Raw genomic sequence first — 24,802 nt, 5'->3', positions numbered from 1 at the left:
CCGACCCGTCGGTGCTCGCCCGCGCTCTCCTCCCCGTCCCCATGGAGAAGACGGAGCTGATCCAGAAGGCGAAGGTGGCCGAGCAGGCCGAGCGCTACGACGACATGGCCACCTGCATGAAGGCCGTGACGGAGCAGGGCGCCGAGCTGTCCAACGAGGAGCGCAACCTGCTGTCGGTGGCCTACAAGAACGTGGTGGGCGGCCGCCGGTCCGCCTGGAGGGTCATCTCGAGCATCGAGCAGAAGACCGACACCTCGGACAAGAAGCTGCAGCTCATCAAGGACTACCGGGAGAAGGTGGAGTCCGAGCTGCGCTCCATCTGCACCGCCGTGCTGGTGAGTCCGAGCGCCGGGCCCGGGCTCGGGGCGAGCGCTCCTCGTGGAGGGTCTCACGGGAGCCGGAGAGAAAGGCCGGCCCGGAGGGTCCGCCAAGGGGGCCTGGACCCCCCCGAGTGTGCGCTTCCCGTGCAGCGGTTCTCAACCTGTGGGTCGCGATCAATGAAAATACATCCTGCATATCAGATATTTACATGGCGATTCATAACAGTAGCAAAGTGACAGTTATGAAGTAGCAACGAAAATAATTTTATGGTTGGGGGGGGTCACCACAACATGAGGAACTGTATGAAAGGGTCGCGGCGTTAGGAAGGTTGAGAACCACTGCTGGAGGCTGCAGCAGCTGCTTTTTGCTGGGGGAGCCGGTCTTTTCCCCAGCTCGCTGCCCACCCAGGAGGGTTGGACATCCAGTATGGGCTGGGCAACATCCAGGCGGGTTTCCCTGAGACCCAGAGTCGCTTTTCAGCTCGCCCAGGCCTCCTGGGACCCCTTTACTGGCATCTCATCAATTCATGGGCTCCAGGCTTCGGCCGGGAGAAGGGGCAGGCAGGCAGGCACCTTTCCCACGGACACCATGTGTGTGTGAATGAGGCTGTCCTCCCGAACCTGGCCACGGGCGTTTGTTTTGAAAATGTGAACAGATAGCTTCATTTTCCAAGGAAGAGCATATCTGTTGAGCTTTGTCCCTGCTCAGAAGGCGGGGAGGGGGCAAGTTCAGTCAGTGTGGAAGAGGCGCAGCTAAATCTAAAGGAAACTTGGTGTTTGGTCGCGTTTCCTTGCTCTAGAAGCACGGATGGAGTGACTTGCATTGCTCTCTGGTGCGTGGTCGCCAGGACAGCTTTCCAGGTTCTGAACTGTCCCGACTGAGTGGCGGTGGCTGCTGGGTGGAGCGGGTGAGCCTGTGATCACCCTTCTTCGTGGGAGGGACACTTCTGGCGCTGTCATTGCGTGGGTCTTTTGATCAAAGTGTTTAAAATATAAGTACCAGCCTAATATCCTGGAGTGTTTCACTTCTTTCACCTGTTTTTCTAATACAATAAACAAAACCGTGGAGATAGCTGGTGAAGGGGCAAGAAGCATTGCAGGGCGTGCACCAAGTGCCTTGTTTAGAAATTATTTGCTTGCGTTGTGTTCATCTATCTTCTTAGCTTCCACTCCCTGCCTGGCATAGAGGAGGCACTTACATAAAAGCTTCCCAACTGAATTGCTGTGTTCATGAAATTTACCAACTTGAAAGTGATGATAGCCTGCAGTGGCACATGGCCATGCCCATTGGCACATCGAGTCTGTTACCAAGGGAAGGCTCATAAGAACTCCATATGTTAACGGGGCTTTCCTGGATTTGTAGGGGCTCACGTAGCATATTTCAGTCTCTCTGTTCAGTGATTACTTCCCAGTGTGTTACTTACCCTGCAGTCATTCCGAATTACCACAAAATTTTTTCCTGTTCTCCAGCAAGTTAATTCTGCGCCAAAGGAATATTTCTTTTAATCTATGGCTCTTATAAACTTTAGTTTCTATGATGGCATAAGTGGAGAAGAGTTGCTTAATTGCTAAGTCACTTAGTATAAAAAAATTGTCCTCCCCTGAAATTAGGACAATTTTTTATGCAAGTGAAATAGAAGCGTTTGACTTTATTAATCTGAGGCATAAATAAAATGTTCTTATTGGTAAAATGGCTTGAGTCTAATTGTGACTTATTGGCCAACCTATCATAAAAATCCTAGGAAAGACCACCTTCCATTTGACAGCTGTATTTGAGAGCTTGGAGGTACAAGGCACTGCTCATCAGCAGTGTGAGGAAGGACAAAGCTGAGAGCCATGGCGTTTGTCCTCCACAATGTAAGGAGTGAATGTGAGAAATACAAAACAAAGAATAGAATTCCCATAAAATGGTTTCGAACAAGCTATGTGTAGTGTGTGTGTGTGTGTGTGTGTTTTTAAAAGTATATTTTTATTGATTTCAGAGAGGAGGGGAGAGAGAGATAGAAACATCAATGATGAGAATCATGGATCGGCTGCCTCCTGCACGCCCCACACTGGGGATCGAGCCCACAACCCGGGCCTGTGCCCTTAACAGGAATCGAACCTGGGACCCTTCAGTCTGCAGACCGATGCTCTATCCACTGAGCCAAACCAGCCAGGGCTAGGTGTAGTTTTAAGGAAACAGGACCCTCAGGAAAGGCTTCCCAGAGAGTGGTTTTGGGAGTGGAGTTGAGGGAGGAGGATAGAGGGGAGGGGTGAGGAGGGGTCACTATTCCAGGCAGAAGGAATGTACAGGGCAGGCCTGACTCCGGGGAGAAGGTTGTGGGACGGAGCAGAGCATGGATAGAGCCGCTGCAGGAGAAAAGCCTGGAGAAGGTAAGAGCCACGTGAGGATGATCGCCAGGGGGTTTCCTCACTTGGTGGACGTGGGGAGACATTGGAGATTTTTTAATGATTTTTGAGTGGCATTGGTTGGCAGCATCTAGAGCTCGTGGTAACGAGTTTGTCAAAATGAAGAGGAAAGGTGTGAAACCTGGCGTTTCTGAACGTGGTGCTTAGTGAGGTTTGCTTTTTTCCTTTGTGAACAGGAAGGAGAATAGGGTGTGGAGGAAGGAGGTGAAGCTCGCTATAGGAGACTAGTAATAGTAACAGAGGCAGAATGTTGGTCCTAAATAACAGATCCTCAGCCTCCTCCTTCTCTTCATAGAGTAGGTCAGGGGTGGGTTTATTTGAACTATTTACTCAAAATGAACATGGTAGACAACTCTCAACCCTTTTGATAAGCACTATTGAGAGGCTACTGAACTGTGAGGGCAGAAAATAATTACAAACCCAAATGAGTAAAGAGCAAAGGCGATTAAGCACTTTATATACTGACTCTGTCCCCATAAGTTAGGTTTGATAGTATTGTTTCTGGGTTAATGTTAAGAGGACGAGGGCATAGGAAGGTAAATAACTTGGTCAACACCCCAAAGCCTAGTGAGAGGTAGGGCAGCTGTTGTGCCTCCAAGTGAAGTGAAACACATTGTCCCTCAATACATGGAAGCTGACTGAAGCCACAGTGTGAGCCTTGAACCTCTGTTTTGAGGATCTGTATAGTTCAAGATAGATAAGACATGATGTTTGTAAGTTAAGAGAGAGGGAAGGTAGCTCTGGTGCGAAAAAACTGCCAGAATCTGTAATTTTGAAGCCCTACTCATTTACAGAATATTGCAATAAAATACTCCTTGACTTGTGGACTTTTTGGCTTTTAGATTATAAGCTCCTTGAAGCTGAGAATTGTGTTTTGGGGGGATGAAATGGAGTGGAATATTGCATATGTGGGCATATAAATGTGAGGTTAGAGCCGTGCTTCTCGACCAGGGTAAATTTACCCCCAGGAGACACGGGGCCAGTTCTGGAGACAGTTTTTGGTGGGATGGGGGCTACTAACAGGATGAGTAGAGGCCTGAACGCTCCTAAACACCATATGCATAGGGAAATCCCCCACAACAGGGCTTCCCCAGCCCAGGCGTCAGTGATGCCGAGGTTGTAAACTCGGAGCTAGCGAGCCAGGTTGGCTGTTAACCAGCATTGGCTGAGCCACTCCAGTGGAACGGGTCTTTCACACAGATCTTAGCTCCCAGTCACATGTTTTCTATCCAGATGAGCAGTATTCCATGATCCTTTTGTCACCTGGGCCTTTGCTCAGTTGAAGTTGGCCGTGTGTTGCTAAATATGTGTTGCATACTCTCTGGTTGACTGACTGACTATGCGCCTGTCTCCTGGATGTTTGCTGCAGGCTTTACTTAGAGAAAAGGAGACACTTCGCAATGTTACTGATGGCGGGGCCATGACTGTAAGGACCTCTGTAAATGTAACGTAAATGCTTTCTTAGGACAGTCTTAGATTGCTGTCTGTAAATGTCGGGGGTGATTCTGGGAAATAGGTGAGAAGGTATGTGGAACCATAAAGATACTGATTTTCAGGTCAAACTTTTTTTTTTTAAATATATATATATTTATTTCAGAGAGAGGAAAGGAGAGCAAGAGAGAACTAGAAACATCAATGATGAAAAAGAACCATTGATTGGCTGCCTCCTGTATGCCCTCCACTGGGGATCGAGCCCGAAACCTGGGCATATGCCCTGACTGGGAATTGAACCATGACCTCCTGGTTCATGGGTCATTGCTCAACCACTGAGCCACACTGGCCGGGCATCAGGTCAGACTTTTTAAGCCCAAGTAACTTTCATTGATACTACTCACCTAGAATTAGTACTTTCATTTTCCCTCTTGTTTTGCTCATTCCACCAAGCAAACGCTGCTTGAACACAGCTCAGAAAAGTTTTGTTCTTTTAAAAAAACTGGAGAATTAGACATCTGCAGTGAAACATATGTTCAGTGTTCTGACCTTTCCTCCTGGCACTGTTTTGCCAAGTATTTGGCAGTATGTCTGCTTTCCAGTGCTGGTGTGCCCTCGGGATTCTGGTGGACCAGGGAGGAGGTGAGAAAGGTCACGGTAAAGGTTCATGCGTCCCTTAGTCAGAAAATGCTCGGGATGATTGGGGGCTGAGCGCAGAGACAGGTCGTTGGTTCTTGGTGGAGTCAAAACTTCGATTTGGGAAGGACTAAGTATTCCATTAACATGCTTTTGCTATATGAAAGTTGATTTCTATGAAATTTAGCTTTTAATATATCATAAAAATTATATATATAATATTTAAACATCCAAGGACTGACATTTGCCATAGGAAGTGGTATATATATATATTTTTTTAAATATATTTTTATTGATTTCAGAGAGGAAGGAAGAGGGAGAGAGAGATAGAAACATCCATGATGAGAGAGAATCATGGATTGGCTGCCTCCTGCAAGTCCCCCACTGGGGATCGAGCCCACAACCTGGGCATGTGCCCTTGACCGGAATCGAACCTGGGAACCTTCAGTTCCCAGGCCGACGCTCTATCCACTGAGCCAAACCGGCCAGGGCAGAAGTGGTATATATTGAAGTGACTTTATCAAACTACACTAGTCCCCCTAGCCCCCTTAGCCACAGGGGACACATTCCAAGACCCCCCTCCCCCCATGGCTGCCTGAAACCGTGGATGGTACCCAACCCTATAGAGACTATGTAAGCACTTTATGGTTTCTCTATAGCATGTTTGAATTGCCAGCATCACTTCCCTTGTGCTTTGGGACCATCAGTAGGTAAAGTAAGGGTTACTGAACACAAGCATTGCGGTCTGACTGCCCACCTGATGCTGAGATGGCTGCTGATTGTTTAGTTGCAGGAAGCTAATTCAGGGTAGACACTCTGACAAGGGAGTGATTGACATTGGGGCAGGACGAAGTGGTACAGCACAAGATTTCATGACAATACTGACAAAAGCATGCAATTGAAAACTTATTTAAAACTTATGAATTGTTTGTTTCTGGAATTTTCCATGTAATATCTTTGGACTGGGATTGACCATGGGTAATTGAAATCAAGGAAAGCAAAACTATAGATAAGGGGGTACTGCTGTGCTGATGGCACCATGGGAAGTTTTATTTCCTCCTCCCCTTTCTCACACTTGCTAAAATATTTAAAGTTGTTAATTTTGATGAAATTCAGTTTGTTTGTTTCTTAGGTTGCTTGTGCTTCTGCCTGATCCAAGGTCATGAAAATTTACACTGACACTTTCACTGAGAGTTTTGTTGTCTTGGCTCTTATATTATGGTTTTTGGTTCATTTTGAGTTAATTTTTGCATATGGTGTGAGGAAGGGGTCCAGCCTTAGCCTTCTTCATTCTTTTCATGTGGCTATCCGGTTGTCCCATATGAAAAATATTCTTGATCTGAGATCTCAGCTTATGACATAATCAGAAGTGGTTTGGCATAAAAGGTACTTCAGGAAAACTTATAATCACCTCATTCTTTGTGCTCCAGCCAAATTGTTTACCCAAACACTCCCGTATTTCGCTTCCCTCCCACCACTGCGTTCTCATTTGTAAAGCCTTTCCCTTTTCTAAATGTTGAGATCACACCTGTCCCACAAGGTACAATTGAGGTGTCGTTGCACTCGTCCCATAGTTAAAATTATAACTTCTAATACTTTCAGGTCCCTTTCCTTGCAATCACAGGTAGATGAGGTGGGTTTACCTGGAAGGAAACCAAGGTTTAGTTACTCAGCAGTTAGCTGTGAACTCAAATTCAGCTATTACACTAGTGCTCTTTCTGTTCCCACTGCCTTTTACTGTAAGGCCTTTTACACACCCCCTTCTGAGATCGTTGCTCCTGTCTCTGAACTCTGTCTTGTATGGAAATGCTGGATTCACGCCTTTGTGCATCCAGGCTCTTCAACTAGAGTGGCTTGCTTTTATCTCTTTTACTAGGCACTGGTTTTACTTTAAAAGACCTTGGGGAGGAAATAATGACTGCTTTTAAAATTTCACAACCATTACCACACCAGATGGAGTCCAAGTTCCTTAACGGGACTAGAGACCTTCCAGCTTTTGTCTCTAGCTCCTCTCTCACTGTTTCTTCCTTCCCTCGTCTTCAGTGGCCTGGATCTCCCCAGGGTTCTCTCTTGTGTGGTGTACTTTCTTACCTTTGCTCTGATTCTCTCCACATAAAAGAATGTGTTGTTATACTAATGTAGTCTTTTCTTTCTCACCAAGTCTACTAATGAGTCCCAATTCTGCATTGTCTGGTGTCCTGCGTTCCTCTGTGGCTGTCTCTAATAAAGTGTGCCCAGTTCAGATCTCTCTGGGTAAGCTGTGAAGGGTGTGTAAGAATAAGGACTTCATTTTTCCCTCTATAAACGATGGAGCAGTACTTTATTTTTCAAGGTTATTTTTGTGCTGCACTCACTTGTTAAGTTGAATATTCCCAGTAACCCATTAAGTTTAGTTGCAAGTGCAGAATAATTTTCCTACCATAGCCTCAAAATTCTTGTTGACCCTGTTCTTCCCTTTGTGCCCTGTAACAAAGCTGGTAGGCCAGAGGCTGGAGTAGAGGGTTGTATGTAATACAACAGGGGTCAATGTATGTGGCGTGGGTTAGCCACAGGTGGAAAAATTCATCTGTAATCATTATGTGGTTTCTATAATGTATGGTAGAAATGGCTTAATTCAGTTTGTCACTGACTTATAAAAGACAGCTCATGTGAAAGTGCACTGGTATAAATATTATCTATTAATATTAAGCTATTATCTAGCATAAGCTATTATCTATTTTTAATAGAGTTCTTAGGATAAAGCAGAATTTGACCTATTTACTAAGCTAGCAAGGCAGTTTTGACCTATTTTAATTATTAGAACATCCTTTTTATTAGGTATCAGGATGTCTGTTCACTTGGATTTACTTATGACAACCAAACTGAGATTTGACTTACTATTTTGGTTGTTTTGTTTCTTTAAAAAGAAAAACTTGTTTTCCCACTATCATTTCCTTCACAAATCAGTGGCTACAGTAGCTTCTGGATACTAGTAAATTGCAAGTCTCTAAGGCAGCGGTTCTCAACCTGTGGGTCGAGACCCCTTTGGGGTTGAACGACCCTTTCACAGAGGTCGCCTAAGACCATCGGAAAACACATATTAAATATATAATTACATATTGTTTTTGTGATTAATCACTATGCTTTAATTATGTTCAATTTGTAACAATGAAAATACATCCTGCATATCAGATATTTACATGACGATTCATAACAGTAGCAAAATTACAGTTATGAAGTAGCAATGAAAATAATTTTTTGTTTGGGGGTCACCACAACATGAGGAACTGTATTAAAGGGTCGCGGCACTAGGAAGGTTGAGAACCACTGCTCTAAGGGAAAGGAAGTAAAGAGATGGGTATTTGCCTTGGTTCTTTGTTAGTATTGATCTGTCACTGTTGGTAAATTACAATTGCGTATTTGTCTTTTTTTTTTTTTTTTTTTTGCAGGTTGATATATTTAGAAAGTAGTACTAAGTGTCACCAGTGGATGTATGTATTAAAGTGTCTTGTAAACCTGTATATATCTTGGCTAGAGAGTTGGGAATCTAAGCAGGTGTATAACATTTCTATATTGCTAACATTGCTCAGTTGCTAAGATATGGAAATATAGTAGACAGAGGTCAGAGACAAAGGACTGGGCATTACCTTTGTTTCTAATAATACCTGGAATTGGCTCAGCTGCTTTGGGGAAAGTAAGGGGCAAAGACTGATTTTCTTTAATATCGGCACATGACAGTCACACACACTCCGCTATTTGTCAGAGGCTAAAACTAAAACTCTCTGTTGTGTGTCCTTACCATTGCAGTTGTAACGCTCTGTAGCTGAGGTGGGAGACAGGATGAACATTCCTATACAAAACCATTTTTATTGTTTGGGGTTCAAGTGCTGATTGTTTAGGGGAGCAGAGGGGATACTCTGTGCTTACTACAGGGCCATCCTAGCCCCTAAAAGGCACCACTGTGCTGTAGCAGATGCTGATAGCCTTGGTTAGGAATTGGGCAGAGTCATGGTCTAACCATGTTTATTGCTTGCATACTAGTCATTGGGGATCATTTTGCCTGGGTCAAGGGATATGGTGGAGCTAGAGAGCTTATGGACCAGGAGAAGAAAGAGTTTAGAAAATTTGGGGCAGGAAGATAGATAAAGCTTTTTCTCTGTATTGAGAGCCTTGGATTCTTTTCCTCTGTTTCTGCCCCCTTCCCATTGCCTGGTTATCCCCTGGTTTTCTTTTGCCCCAAAAGTAATTAGCCACTTTGCATAGACTAATCTGACTTATTTTTACGTTCACTACATATAACTACAGTGGCACATACCCCTTTGTGTCTGAGAAGTCCATATTAATTCTCTGACCATATGACAATTCATCATGACACATTAATTTATATTAGGTGTTTTGCTGTGTGTGTGTGTGTGTGTGTGTGTGTGTGTGTGTGTGTGTGTTTAAGTTGATTTTAGAGAGGGATGGACAAAGAGAGAGAGAAACAATGATCGGTTGCCTCCTGTATGCACCCCGTCTGGGGATTGAACCCACAACCTAGGTATGTCCCCTGACCGGGAATTAAATCCTCAACCTCTGGTGCACGGGATGATGCTCTAACCAACCAGCCACACCAGCCAGGGCCATATTAATTTTAATTAATTTTTTTTATTAAATGTATTGGGGTGACATTCGTTAATAGTAATTTGAATTTATTAATTGACAAATATTCCAGCCAGTTTTGGGTTTTAGTCTTTTGTTACTTTTAGAATTATATCTCAAAAGTTTGAACGCTTTATAAAAGGTGGGTTTTAGTAGACACAAATATTGATGTTAACTAACCCTTTCTCCCAGGAAGGAACATTCACATTCATGAATGCTCCAGAGTTTTAATAAATAGAAGTTGGAGATTGAAGGCCCATTAACACTTTTTCAGGGGTGCCATGTGAGTAAAACAATAGCGTGCGCTTATGTCCAGGGTTTGTCCTTGGCCTTCTGGGCTTCCAGTCTCATTTGTTGGCACGCTGAGGGGAAACTAAAAGAATTAGGAATTGGGCGGAGTCGTGGTCTGGCCATGTGTCTTGTTTGCAGGCGGATTAGCATTTAGAAGATTGCTTGGTGGTCGCAGAAACCAGGAGGCAGTAGTTGGATGATCTTAAAGACTGGACGCTCCACCCCTGGGATCAGCCTCCGGACAGGTGCTCTTGGAAGGCTGTGCATGCCCCAAGTACCCCCTTCTCGTAATAGTGCTGGAGATGCCATCGCATTTGCTTTCTCATCCCGCCCATCCCCGAGAGCTGCTGTATTCCTAGCATCTCCCGTAGTGACCGCCTGTGTGTTTTGCCCCTTGGAGTGCCGCTTTAAGTGTTTGGGAGGCCCACATTGCTGCTTCATGCTCTTCTGCTGGTGCGGGAATGGTAATAATAGAAATAAGGTTGGATGTCAGTCAGTTAAGACTGCCCCCCACTCCTGTTGTGTTGTGGCGCATGGAAAATAACCATGTTGTATGGCACACGGGGGAAAATGACCCCCGCCCCTCAGCTTCACCCTGTGGTTATTATGGCTCAGGGGATTGGTCTCTCTCTCTTTTTTTAAATGTTTTTATTGATTTCAGAGAGAGGAAGGGAGAGGGAGAGAGCGATAGAAACATCAATGATGAGAGTGAATCATTGACCAGCTGTCTCCTGCATGCCCCCTACCAGGGACTGAGCCCACAACCTGGGCATGTGCCTGACCAGGAATCGAACTGGTGACCTCTTCAGTTCATGGGTCAATGCTCAACCGCTGCGCCACACTGGCCAGGCAGGGATTGGTATCACTTTGCCATTTATGTTCGCTGGAAGCTCTAGGTTAGAGCCTGATGCTAGAGGACCGTAAGTGCTAGGCTTCAAGTCAGTTCTTTAACAGGCCATTGGGGTTTTTGCAGGAGATTAACATGCCCAGAAAGGAAGTGAGGGTTAGTTGGCAACAGAGCACAAAATGGATGAGAGAAAGAAGAGCCCTAAGCCTGGTAGCTCCGTTAAGTTATTGGATTCGTTGAGGTGAAATGATATGGTTCACTCGGGTATAGGACTAGGAGTGGGACTGGGAAGTTCTAGATTAAATTCTGTGACAGCCTGTGCTCAGGTGGGAGTGGGGGAGAGAGTCAGAGGTCGCGCTGATGAGCCTGGTAGCTAGGAGCAGTGTGCAATCCAGACAATACAGCCTTCTCCTTCCTTCCGTGGTTCATAGTTAAGAAAGAGGAGCTATATGTTCCCAAGTAACCTCTTTTGTTTATTTGTCTGAGAAGTTCTCCAAACAAAGTCTGTACTTGGAGAAAATTTATATCCAGGGCCTGGATGATTATGAAGCCAAAGAAGCAATACGATTGCACCCAGGTTGCTAACTAGGGCACGGAGTGCTTCTCCCAAGACAGAAAATTGAAAGGGGGGGCGGGGATCGGCAGTGGATTGTGTTAGGAAGGCAAAACTAATGTTTCCTTAAATGAGTAAGTTTAAAGTCCCAATGGCCTAGTCAGAGGTAGGTGTGTGTGTGTGTGTGTGTGTGTGTGTGTGTATAGTGCATATATGAGCACTTGGTCTGATGCTTTAGAGCAGTGGTTCTCAACCTTCTGGCCCTTTAAATACGGTTTCTCATGTTGTGACCCAACCATAAAATTATTTTCGTTGCTACTTCATAACTGTCATGTTGCTACTGTTAGGAATCGTCATGTAAATATCTGATATGCAGGATGGTCTTAGGCGACCCCTGTGAAAGGGTTGTTCGACCGCCAAAGGGGTCGCGACCCACAGGTTGAGAACCGCTGCCTTAGAGACAGATCTGTGTGGTGGTGCATGGTGATTGAGATTTATATACTAAGCAATTTGTATTCACTTATTTAACCTTCACAACAACCCCATAAAGTAGGGATTGCCATTACTTCTGTTTTACATATGAATAAACTGAGGTACAGAGCTGTAAAAGTAAATTGCCTGGCTAGGTTTGGGGCAGATTGGTGAGTAATTACCATGTAGATAATTGGTTAAAATCTTGCCAGTAAAATCTCAAATGGCCCTGGTCTGTGTGCTCAGTGGTTAGTGTTGGCCCACTGAAGGGTCTCGGGTTTGCTTTCTGGTCACATACCTGGGTTGCAGGTTCCATCCCTTCCCCAGTTGGGCATTCGGAAGGCAACCAGTCTATGTGTCTCTCTCACATCGATGTTTCTTTTTCTCTCTCTTTGCCTCCTTTCCTCCCTCTCTTTCTCTCTCTCAAAATCAATGGAAAAAATACTCTCAGGTGAGGATTAACAAACAAAAAAATCTCAAATGAACCCACATCTTGTCAGTTATCTTAAAATGGATAGTAGGCTATTGAAATGTTTGAGATCCTTGATTGTTCCAATGAAATATTTTCTCCTGGTAGCAGATTATAGTTATCAGATTTTAGAAAGTGTAGCCTTAAAGGCAGACACTTTCTTGTTTAAAGAAAAAAACATAAATGTCCTTAATTTTATTTATTTTTAAACATTTTTATTGATTTGAGAGAGAGGAAGGGAGAAGGATAGAGAGATAGAAACATCAATGAGAGCAACATCGATTGACTGCCTCCTGCACACCCCCTACCGAGGATCGAGCCTGCAACCCGGGCATGTGCCCTGACTGAGAATCGAACCAGTGACCTCTTGGTTCACGGTCCGCGATCAGCTACCAATCCACGCTAGCTGGGCTGTCCTTACTTTTAGATAATCCTCTAAAAGGTTGGGAAACGTGCATTAATAGCCAACTCAGTCCTTTGCACACAACTAGTACAAGGAACTTTTGAAACACTATCCTCTGTGAACATGAAGTAGCACATGTAGTTACTCATCATCTTCTAAGGATCCTGTGTTACTCATTTTGGGAGAGTGGCAACTTCACGGTTTATGGCCAGAAGTTTTTTAGTTGCTTGATAGTTAGTTGCTGTGATTATTCTAATTGGTGACTTCTCTTTATCCCATTATTCCTTACTCCTCTACAAAGGTTCTTCAGGGAAGGTCTGAGGGGGAACTTCTGTCTTTGTCTGAAAATGTCTTTACTTTGCACCTGCTTTTATACGGTACCTTTAATTGGTTATAGAATTCTACCGGACAGTTGTTTTTCTCAGCACTTGGAAGATACCTGATGAAAACATAATGCTGTTTCTCCCTTTATAGGTAACATGTCATTTCTCTGGTTGCTTTTTTTTTTTTTTTTGCATGTCATCCTTGCGCAGGGGCCATGCTAATCTTGCCCGTGTCGTTCCAATTTCAGTATATGTGCTGCCGAAGCGAGCACACTGTTCTCGTCTTGGCATTCTACAATTTTTCATGGTGGTCTAGGTATGAATTTATTTTTCTCTTCCTTGGGATTTAGTGTGCTTTTCCACTACGAAAATTATCTTAATACTATTACTGTGAGAGTCTCAACCATTATCTCTGAATTACATCTCTTCCTCATTCTTTCTATTCTCTCCTCTGGAATTGGTATTGCATATTATCTTAGATGACGTATCAGATATTTCTTTCTAATTGCATCTTTTTACTTATCCACATTTTTTCATTCTGTTGTGTTCTCAAGTATTTTTTTTTAAATATGCCTTCTGTTGTACCAATTTTCTGTGAGGTTTTTTGTTTGCTTGTTTTTTAAATTATAAAAGCCCTTCTCCCTCTCCTTACACCTCCAAGCTGTCTTTTTTCTTGATTCATTGTATCCTGTCCTTTTCCCTAGCTTCTGTTCCCTTTTTTCCCTTTTTTCTTTAATCTTTTTGCTTATTTTAATGAAATAAATAACCAAAATTCATAATTCAGTCATTATGAATTCTGTTTTGTTTATATTTCCACACATATTCCTGCCATTATTTTGAAGCCAGTCTTGGGCATCATCTATTTAATCATAAATATTAAAATACATATATATCTTTAAAAGATGCTTTAGTCATTTTCAGCATACTTTATGTTTTATTACACACTCTTTGTTTCTTAAGTTCTTGGGGACTAACATCTGTTGATTTGCTGATCCCTCATTTTGGTGGATCTGCCCCCGAGGAGTTCTGTTACTTTAATGATATGAATGGAGTTTTTTCTGTGGGACTCGTGTGTGCCTTGGACTGGGGAAGTGTCTGTATCGGGTTCTGATGCTTTGCTGCTGGACACACTAAGCTCCACCCGCTTGTACACCCATGTTCCGCCTGTGGTTTTACATATCGGCTTAAATAAACATCTGAATGGCACCTACACAGTTCCTCTTGGGAGACTACACCCTCTGGGCCTCCCTCCTGCCCCCAAGAAGCCCAGGAAGTAGCTTTGTTGCCACCTCACAGCCTGATGCAGTTTCTCTAGGCCCAGCTCCCTCACACCATCCATTGTGTTGTGAATGTTCACTGTTAGTTCTTTGTTTCGTTTTTCTAGTGCCTGGATATCTTTCTTTGCCCTTTGGTGCTCTGCTATATTTCTTTCTTCCATTTTATCTATTTCTGTTGAACATTTTGATTATTTTTAGAAGAAGGGAAAGTCTGCTCCCTCTCACTGTGTTGCCAGAACCTGAGAGTCTACGTTAAGGTGGTGATAAGTACTCCATACTAAGAGTGAATGAGTGTGTGTGTGTGTGTGTGTGTTTTAATCTGATATACTGCTCTTCAGGTAACATTTAAAATGTGTTAACCATTTCATATGGTCAGGTAGACAATCCGCTAAATACACATTCAGACTTATATTGCAATTACAAGTCTTCTGTTCATATATTTTATTTGTTCTAAAATGGAATAGTCACATTAACTTCTGCTTCTCATATTTGTCAGAAATCTTGGTAATACTCTCTGATTTAATATAATAAATATTAATAAGTGCAGTTTTATTGCCAGACAAAATCTTTAAATACATGAAGTTCATATGAGATACAGCTGGAAAATGAACTAATATTAACATATGAAGACTTCCTACAAATCTGTAAGGACATAATTTATTAGGAAAGGCAAAGGATAAAAACAGTTAATAATAGAAAAGGACATACAGATGTTCAATTTCATTTATAACGTAATTTATAAAATTAGAAGACTACAGATAAAGCTATAGTAAGATATTTTTTATTAGGTTGGAAAAGATGGAAAAGTTTAATTCTCTGTGTTCGGAAGGATATTGAGAAATAGGAACAGTCATACCTTGCTAGCGGGAGTGTAAGTGGAATTTGCCTCCAGGAGGACAGTTTATAGTTTATCTTATGGATCAGATGCATTCGGTACATTGTGGGAAGTAGCAAAAGATTTGAAGCAACTTGAATGTTCATCAGGAAACTATTTAAATAATTACCTTATGCCCATACAGTGGAATACTGTACAATGTTACACATATATGAAGCAGTTATAATACGTGGGCATGGAGTGATTATTATTAGAGGGATTCCTATGGGGAAAGCAAGAGCAGTGTATATGGAATGCTAACATGCGGGAGGGGGACATGTGTGGACTTTACATGTATAAAGTACCTGGAGGAATGTACACGAAGCTGATGGTGACGGGTGCCTTGAGGGAGGGAAGAGCTGCATGTCGATGAGGACCCAGGAAAGGGAGAGAAACTTGGCTTTTGAACTTGTGTGATGTACATTTGTTACCTGTTATTTAAATGGAAACCAGCGTCTTACTGTGTGAAGAGAAGCTTTGAACTGGAGATACCAGTATGAAGTAATGATTTTTCAAAAAAACACCCAAAACTTCGCTGAAGGAACGAAACAGCGAGCGAACAGAATGGGGAGGCTTTTCATTGGAATTGTTAGTGTGATAGTTGACTATTGCATGTTATTGCTGTGATAAAAAGTAAAGAATTTTAAAAAAAGTAATTCAAGAAAATTGCTGTATCGTTTTAAGGCCTTACCATGTGTGCTGCTGTTGCCTGCACTCCATCCAGCAGGCTGCCAGCCACGGCTGATGCCCTCTGACAGAGGAGCCTGGCGTGTGATGGGCACCAAGCCAGATGCTGAACAGAATTTCATGAATGAAAACCACTAAGGACACGTTTTTATCTAGAAGTTGATCTGCTTAACAGGTTGCCCTTTGGATTTAGTGCCTTAGAGTTACACAGGTTAAAAACTGGAAGGGATTCTGATTATTTTACAGAAGAGAAAGTTAAGGAACTTGCTCTAGACAGACTAGAGTTAGGTTATCATTTCAGCGCTCATTATTCTGAAGTGTTCAGATGTAATCTCTGGTAAATATGACATTTGGTGCCTTTTAAAGATGTACTCTTGGTGGTTTGGGGAGGTTCTCTTTTAAAAAGATGACCATTTGCAGTGTCTTTCTCCCTTCTTGTGCAATTGTGCCTTTTCCTGCCACAGGGCTCTGGCTTGGAATACTTCCCGGTGCTTCTGCCTATTGGTAAAATCCTATTTTACCCTTAAGACACAGCTCACTTGATACCTTCTTAAGAAAAATTCTTCCAGTTGCTTAACAAAATCGTGTTTCCTCGGCTGTGCTCCCAAAGGACTTTTGTGTGTGCCTTCGACCCACCCGGTGTCTCTCCCCAGGGGTGGGGAGGGCTCTGCTGACACGGAGTGGATGGAGATCATGACACTAGACATCCGGTAGTGCTGTGTAATGGAGTGTCCAGCTGCTCATTCATTTAGGTAGAAACTTACTAGTATTCATCTGAGGCCAAAAACTAATTTTGTTTTACATTAAACACACAGTTTTTCTTGTTTGTTTGTTTTTATGGTTTTAATGCATACAAAATTAACCAGGAATGCAACTACTATGTAAAAATCAAAGATTTTACTTGGCTTTGTTTGTAACCTGCCTGGTCAGGCTATTCATGGTAGTTGAACAGACTGTGCAAGTCTGTATTCAAAGGTTCTTGGCATTGAAGGTGATTCTTAGAGGTGAACATCTGACTAGATTATGTTTCTTAATTTTAGAGAGGAATGGAGAGGGAGAGAGAAACATAAATGAGAAACATCCATGGGCTGCCTCCTGCATGTCCCCTACTAGGGATTGAGACCAAAACCATGTGCCCTGACCGGGAACTGAACCAGTCTGGGTGCATGGAATGACACTCATCCCACTGTGCCATATCGGCCAAGGCCAGTCATATAGATATTTACATATTGAAATGCTTACTGTTTTATTACAAATTACTCTCATTTGTACCTTATATCTTATTTAGAACATTTGTGTGTGTGTGTGTGTGTGTGTGTGTGTGTGTGTGTGTATTTAAATACATTTTTATGATTTCAGAGCGGGAGATAGAAACATCACCGATGAGAGAGAATCATGGATCGATTGCCTCCTGCACACCCCCTACTGGGGATTGAGCTCGTAACCCGGGCGTGTGCCCTGACTGGAATTGATCTGGGGTGCTTCAGTCCATAGGCCGACGCTCTAGCCACTGAGCCAAATGGGCTAGGGGAATATATTTTTTTTTATTAAAAAATTTAATGGTGCCCCCATTTGACATTGGTGTATATTTTAAATTGTATGTAAATATATTATTAGCTACTAATTTCATTTTAGGATAGTTAAGGAGTCACAAAATATTAGTTATGAAAGGGGTTATTATGTACAATTGGTTGTCTGAATTATGTACAATTGCACAGTCTGACACATAGCTGACTTTTTTTTTTATAGGTAACTTTTTGTTTAAAAAAAGTTCAAAGCTCTTAGTGTGGCATTACCGCTAGTTCTCCCTATTCTTTCCTCTAACTTCGTTCATATTTGAGGTTTCTTGCTATAATATTCTCAGTTACTACTAGTTCATCTTGTAACTTGGGTAGGAAGTACAATGACTTCACAAATCTTTCAGATTCTCAAAAAGGAACACACTACCTGTGTTCTACTCAGCGCTGGGGGAGCCCCAATTGTAGCTCTCTCAGAATCATAAGTTTTGCTGGTTAAAAGCTACAAAGGTGAACGCCTGTTTAATTGACAGGAATAATGTACAGGAGAATTTCGTGGGGGAACTTTCAGTTATATAAATGTTAAAACTGATTCCTTTCCTCTACCCTGACTTTTTACCTTACATAAAAAGATTTTCTGATGCAGTGAGCCACTTGTCGTTTTGTTTTTTCTCTGGTCTGTATTGAGATTTTTTTTTTTTTAATTGAAAGTTGTACATCACCTGGCTGGTTGTGGCTCAGTTGGTTAGAGTGCCCTCCTATGCATGGAGGGGTCAAGGGTTTGATTCCCAGTCAGGTTGTGAGTTCGATCCCCAGGAGGGGGTGTGCAGGAGGCAGCCGATCAATGATTCTCATCATTGATGTTTCTCTCTCACCCTCTCCCCTCTGTGAAATCAATAAAGAAAAAAATTTATGTATTTATTTATTTCTTTAAGGGAAACCAGTCTTTGTGAGGACGCCCACGTCTGGTTGAGTGGTTTAGGAGGGATGGGTGCTAGAATCACATTTCTCACCCCAAGACCTCATTGTAGTCAGACTCGTCTCTGCTGTCACTCTCTCTCCTGCGTATTGACTCACGAAGCACCGGGTAGTGAAGGTACCGCGTAGCTCTTTGTGTGACTGCAGAGCTGGCACCGTGCAGAGCCCCTCGGGGTCTCGTCTCACTCACACGCTGAGTGACAGGGAGCAGGCAGGCTGCTGCTGTTGTGTCTGGTGTGACCCCGCTTTGCCGTGAGGATGGAGTGACTCGCTGTGAGTCGAGGCTTCACCAGGCAGCGCGGGCCCTGCCCCAGCTCCTGCTCTGTCCGGGGTGGTGTGCTGTGGTCACCGTGCCGATAACTGCATACCATTGTCAGTTCTGGACGGTGATGATGCCTCACTGGTGCCTCATGTTTCATTTCAGGAACTGTTGGATAAGTATTTAATAGCCAACGCAACTAATCCAGAGAGCAAGGTCTTCTATCTGAAAATGAAGGGCGATTACTTCCGGTACCTTGCTGAAGTTGCATGTGGTGATGATCGAAAACGTAAGTGCACTGGTGTCTGGGTAAAGCTAAAATGTAAGTAGAAGGGAGGGTAAATGGGGCATGGCGACAGTAGCTTCTGTGTAGTCTCCAGGCCTTTGTAACTTTAAGAAACATTTTGGAATCTACGTAAAAAAAATTAATAATGTTGCCTTATGTTTTCAAAAATGGATAGTCATGAGTTTACATTATGTGCTCTTTTTAAAAAATTAAATGCAGACGTTCTGATTTTAATCTGACAAGACATTATTGAAAACAGGCGTGATGGCTTATGCTTTCGGGTTTGGGGCACCGTGTTTTCAGCCCCGGGGTTCTCTGCATGTGCTTAGGGTGACCTCGTTAGGACCTTCAGTGTCATACACCGTGAAACTCACCTGGGAGAGAGGACACAGAGTATAGAAACAGGATGTGCCTTTCTGTTTGACATGCTAGCCACTACCTGCTTCGAAGGATAACGTCGTCTACTAACTGCATATAACCAGGTTTCTGAGGGGAGGTAACATGAGAGTATCAGTGCCGGTACATAATTTATCAAAAAAACAGACATGGGGAGAAGAATAACCGAATTGCCTAGCTTGATTGTTTAAAAAATGGAAGCACATTTATTAGCACTGAACTCCGTCCCCTGGAGTATTGGTAGCTGAGTATAATACAGATCCTATTAAACGTTGTGTATGTTTCTGCTACAAATTTTATCACACAAGATATACAGAGAAAATTAGTTACCCCGTTGTAACATGTTGGCACTTTTATATTGCTTTTCACATAATACATCTTGATTCCAAGGATCAGTATTGTTTCTCCAAATAAGTCACAAAAATAGAGATTTTGGTGGTGGTGATGTTTGTAAAGTGTTTTCACTATTTTGAGAAGGGGTATAACCAATTCCCCTCCCCCACCCCCCGCTTTATTAAGATATTATTGGCATATAACAAATTATTTTTAATTGTGATATTTCCAAGTAATAAGATGAAAAGACATGAAAGAAGAAAATGGTTTTAGCCCCAGTGATGTAAAAATCTGATGTACTATATTACGTTGTTTTTGGTGAAGCTGATGATAAGCCAACAACATTATAAACTGGTTCTGAATGTTCAGTACAAGGGAACGTTTTGCTTTGCTGTGGCTTTAAAGAAGGCTACAGAGAGCGTCTGGCTCTGCCCAGAGCTGGTGGCGTACGTTCGTGTTAACGTGCTGTGGCCTGGGTGGTATTTTCGGTGTCCCGCTTTTTTATTTCATTCTTTTGCCTCCACAGAAACGATAGACAATTCCCAAGGGGCTTACCAAGAGGCTTTCGATATCAGCAAGAAGGAGATGCAGCCCACACACCCGATCCGCCTGGGGCTGGCTCTCAACTTCTCCGTGTTCTACTATGAGATCCTCAATAACCCCGAGCTCGCCTGCACGCTGGCCAAGACGGTGAGATGCGGGTCCAGAAACCCCACTTTAGCGGCAGCTATTGGAGATAACAGACAGCTAATGTACAGGCATTTTATTTACTTGGAGACCCAGGGATGATTTCTACTATCTTTATTTGGCTGTCTCCTCCTTTTTCTTACCATCACGACCACCTACCACCATCCCTCTCAATATCTTGCTCTCTCCCAACTGTGGCTGTCAGCAGTAACATCTGTCTAAAGAGCATAATGATCAGAGTAATCAAAGAAGGATGGAAGCAATGGAGGGATGCCTGCCAGGTTTGGCTGCTAGCGTAGCTGCATTCCTCAGTGTTTAATAAAGGGAGACTACCAGAGAGGCTTTGCAAGTACATTCTAGTTCTTACTGGTGAGAAGTATATTGGGCATAGCTACTGTGCTGTGTCCTGTGGCAGCACTAAGAGGTGCCTGTGCCCTGGCCGGGCAGCTCAGTCGGCTGGAGCATTACCCGGCACACCAAAAAGGCTTCAGGTTCGATTCCCGGTCAGGGCACAGACCTAGGTTTGGATTCTATCTCCGGTTGGGGCACGTATGGGAGGCAAACAATTGATGTTTCTCATAGTGATGTTTCTCTCTCTTCTTCCCCTCTCTAAAATCTATAAATATATCCCCAGGGGAGGATAAAACAAAAAGTGCCTGTTTACTGATTAAGTACACATAGCTTTCAAGTTTCAAGTCATACTCATAAGTTCTTAAACTGAGAATCTGATTCCATCGTTTTATTTTTTATTAGAACAGAGCATAAAGTGAATGTTCACCTACTTTTTAAAAATGGTTTGTGATTGTGGACTAACCAGGTTGCGTTGGTACGAATGTGGTTTACCACGGATGTTAATATCTTACAGGCTTTTGACGAGGCCATTGCAGAACTCGATACACTGAATGAAGACTCGTACAAAGACAGCACCCTCATCATGCAGTTGCTTAGGGACAACCTCACAGTGAGTTGTTCATATTTTTACTTCCTTTTCAGGGACAAAGTGCTTATATTTTACTAGTGGTCCGGTGCACGAAATTCATGCATGGGTAGGGTCCCTAGGCCTGGCTGGCGATCAGGTTCCCCAACTCCTCCTCTCGCTCCCTCAGCGCCCCGCAGCTTCAGCTGGTCGCCCGTCATGTCCCGCGCTGTCCCCTGGTGGTCAGCGCATGTCATAGCAAGCAATTGAACGCCCAGTTGAACTCCCTAGGGGATACTTTGCATATTAGCCTTTTATATATATAGATTTCGGGCTCCTTATCGCTTGGGGTAGTTATCTAATAGCTACACTTTCTCTTAGAAAATCAATTTATGGATACATAAATAAAAGTATTACATGCTTGTTAGGGTTTTGTAGGTAGGTTTTTCAAGTCAAATGGGCATTTTACCAGATCCTCCTGAGATGGTACTGAGATTGCAGGAACTCATAATCAGTTCACATCACTGACTGTTTCTTGGGGCGGAGATGTTAAAGTCACTCATGTGGAGAGTTTGGGTGGTTTCAGTATTTTCTTCCTTTGGGTATAGTAGCCATAGCCAGGTAGGCGCTATTGTAGGCATTTAAGCATCTCCAAAGCCACATGAAATGCCTTGTTCTAATCAACTTTTCCTTTGCAAGCTGAACATGATGTTCTTAACTTGTTTTTTCTTTATTTCTTTTCCTACTACTTGGACAAGCAGATGATAATAGAAAAAATAATGAAGAAAAAAAATACAGGTTGAGCTTTACTTAGCTTCTTCTATAGGTTCAAGTAAATTTGATGTGTCAAAACCTTAGACCGACTGGAAGAAGGGACCTCCCCCTCCTCCCCGTCTTATAAATGTGTAGTTCTCCTCCCAAGCCCTGCTGGGGCTCCCACTTTTGCTGGATAGGATTCTTTCTCATCCAGCACCATATCTGCTCAGCTTTGATGAGCAGGGAAGTTATGAAAGCACTGTCTTCCCAGCCGTTAGAAATCCCTGTAGTTCTCAGTTACAGAAGAATGAACAGCATAAACGGCTTCTGTGGAAGAAAGGCAAGCTGAGCGATCGGACCTCTTCCCAGACACATCCTGGTGCTGTCAGTGTCTTTACTGGTTTTGTTTTCTCTCTTACTGAGACAGTTCTTCAGGGATATTGTTTTATTTATATTAGTATCCTAACAATAGCTTAAAGATTATGTAAGATTCCAGCTTTTCTGAAATTCAAGCAGTGTCTTGATGTTGGTCTAATAGAAATCCATTTTGTGAGCTATTGATTATAGTTGATAAATATTGACTATTCCATTTTCACTTCCTCATTCCATCCTAAAACTCAATCCTTCAGATCAATTGGGTTTGTTTTAACATCCTACCTAGTTGACGAATCCTTTCTGTGTGTCTTCATGCGCACCTCTGCAGCAGCACTAAGCGAGCTGGCTTTTACTATATGATAGCTCTTCAGATACTTGGAAATAGTTATGATCACAGTCCTCCTCCCCCCTCATCTCAAATGGCATTCCAGTAGTGCTTTCATGCAGAGCTTTGGGCTGCTGGGAATGAGAGAGCAATCAATTCTAAGGATGTTGCCTGCTTTTTTCTGAAACTGTAGTGCTCATAAAGAGTAAGTTTTAAAAGCTACTCGGGCAGTGTCTGTCTGTGTGTGCGTCACTTTGTGAACAGTCTGCAGGGGTCACTTTGGGGAGGAGTTGGTGGCATTTGGGTTTTGAGAACTAGCTTTCAGTCTGTTGTTCAGATACTTGCCTGCTTTCGGAATTACATTCTGATATAACGGCAGGACTTGGTGTCATGGTCTGATCTGGAAGTAGTAACCTAGTCCGCTTTCTTTCCTAGCTATGGACATCGGACAGTGCAGGAGAAGAATGTGACGCGGCAGAAGGCGCGGAAAACTGACCGCGGACAGGGTGGCGTCCTCCTTCCCTCCAGAAACCTCTGTGCACATCTCCATTCCTTCCTCCATGTGGATTTCCTAGAGCAAAGAAACCATTCACGTGTATGGAATCAACTGTTCCTAGCCTTTTCACACTGCAGCTGTGGGAAACTCCATTCCTTGATTTGTGTTTGTCTTGGCCCTCCTGGTGTGCCGTCACTGCTGTAGAAAAGTATTAATAGCTCCATTTCACGTAAACACAAGTACCTTCCAAACACTTACGTAGAGGACTAAACATGCATTTGGTATTTCAGTAATCTGAACCAGTTCTGCAAGTGACTGTGTTCTGTATTACTGTGAAGATCTGAAAATGTAGTTAATTACAGTTTAAAGAGTGTTTTACATAACTTCTTAATTTCTACATTCCCTCCCTTACTCTTTGGGCGTTTCCTATCAGTGAGCAAGTTTCCATGTTCTTAATGTATTCCTTTTGGGCAGGAATCCGGAAGTATTAGGTTGAATGGGAAGCATTTGATAATTCTGGGCTGCGGGTCACAAATTGAAAAGCCTCCTGTCACACATGGTGGAGGTCTCGGGTAGCTGTGACAACAGGGAGTTTCCTCATTCACTCTTCATTTGCTGCTGTTTCGGTTGACAACTTCCCTTCCTAATAAAAATTCACTTACACCTTCTGCCTTCGTAGTTCTGGTGTTCACTTTACTAGACAATAAAGTAGCATGATGCTGCCAGAATACAAGCGTTGCTTTTGGCAAATTAAAGTGCATGTCATTTCTTAATACCGTAGAATGGGGAAATGAAGTACACAAGTCCAAGTTTAAATTTCAGTACTTTTCCATGCAGATGTGTGCACATGTGAGAGGTGTCCCGTCTGTTTAGCGATTGTTATTTAGAGAGTTGGACCACTACTGTGTGTTGTTCATCGACTGTAGTCCCAAAAAAGCCTTTGGAAATGTTATGCCCTATGTAACAGCAGAGTAACGTAAAATAAAATTGCATTTTATAAACCATTTACTATGGCTTTGCAACAATGGCATACTTGTATTTTAAAGGACAGGTGAATTTACTACTCTCTGAAGTTTATTGATACTTCCCTTTTATCTTATGTAAAATGTAGTGATCCCATACTTTTGCATTGTGATACACTTGTCTAGGGGGCCTGGAAGTGTGTAGAATGGGACGACATTTCTTAGAGGTAGTGTTTTATCCATACGTCAGTTTTGTGGGCCATCTCTTCCTCAGATGTAAATGATCTCCAGTTCAGTGTTCTATGGAATAAAGTGGACATTTTCAAACTAGAAAAGTTAACTGTGATTCTGAATGCGTTGGCTGGTGTTGGATTGTGCTCCAGTGGATAGTCAACAGAACCAGAGGACAAGATCCCTGTTTAGTTGTACGGTTGGTGAGTCCGAATAATTTTGTTTTTATAGCATCCAAGTCAAAAGGTAATTGAAAAATAAGCCGTGTAAGAGTCTTTATCTCCCAAAATGTGACTGAAACAAGGTTTCATTTGCACTTGATCTGTTTCCTGAGGGGAAATGAAAAGACAGAATTGAATGGGACGTGGGGAAGTACTCATTTAAATAAGATTATTAGGGCTTTGCACAAAACATTTTTTATTGTTAATGAGGGAGAGATACATCTAAAATTAGAACTTAACACAAGCGTCTGAATCCATTGTTTCCCCAACTGCTTGCAAACAAAATATTTCAAATTCCACACAAGATTCTGCAAGCCTATGAGTACAAACTCCAGTCTTGACACTGAATTTGGATCATTTCCTCCAGGGAGGAAGTCCATGAACTGATGTGAACTTATTCTTCCAGATGTATTTTGTATGTTTGAGGGCAAAGAAAACATTTCCATGCTG

At 42.9% G+C, this 24,802-nt stretch overlaps 1 protein-coding gene and 1 non-coding gene across 3 annotated transcripts; one reads left to right on the top strand and one right to left on the bottom strand.

The window, feature by feature from the left end:
* The first annotated feature begins 6 nt into the window (after positions 1-6).
* YWHAQ (tyrosine 3-monooxygenase/tryptophan 5-monooxygenase activation protein theta) lies at positions 7-24,230 on the top strand. Of its 2 annotated transcripts, XR_002826164.1 has the most exons (6): positions 7-335; positions 18,534-18,657; positions 19,910-20,073; positions 20,936-21,031; positions 21,748-22,126; positions 22,878-24,230. XR_002826164.1 is itself a non-coding variant. In XM_006102335.2 (5 exons), the coding sequence occupies exons 1-5, from the start codon at positions 42-44 to the stop codon at positions 22,935-22,937; spliced, it is 738 nt and encodes a 245-aa protein (XP_006102397.1). In that variant the 5' UTR covers positions 7-41; the 3' UTR covers positions 22,938-24,230. The 2 variants fall into 2 exon arrangements, 1 of the variants encoding a protein (XP_006102397.1); XM_006102335.2 differs by lacking the exon at positions 21,748-22,126.
* Positions 12,942-13,048, bottom strand: LOC111823155. Its single transcript, XR_002826166.1, has one exon. It is a non-coding gene; the product is annotated as a U6 spliceosomal RNA (small nuclear RNA).
* Positions 24,231-24,802: the final 572 nt, after the last annotated feature.

Source organism: Myotis lucifugus, unplaced genomic scaffold (genome assembly GCF_000147115.1).
Source record: "Myotis lucifugus unplaced genomic scaffold, Myoluc2.0 scaffold_409, whole genome shotgun sequence".
Classification (NCBI taxonomy): domain Eukaryota; kingdom Metazoa; phylum Chordata; class Mammalia; order Chiroptera; family Vespertilionidae; genus Myotis; species Myotis lucifugus.
This window is presented reverse-complemented; position numbering and strand designations above follow the sequence as displayed.

Excerpts from the sequence above, each read along its gene's own strand:
- YWHAQ (XM_006102335.2), top strand. The coding sequence starts at position 42 with ATGGAGAAGACGGAGCTGATCCAGAAGGCGAAGGTGGCCGAGCAGGCC. Across the intron at positions 18,658-19,909 it reads ATGTGGTGATGATCGAAAAC|AAACGATAGACAATTCCCAA; the intron begins GTAAGTGCACTG and ends TTGCCTCCACAG. Across the intron at positions 21,032-22,877 it reads TGCTTAGGGACAACCTCACA|CTATGGACATCGGACAGTGC; the intron begins GTGAGTTGTTCA and ends TTTCTTTCCTAG.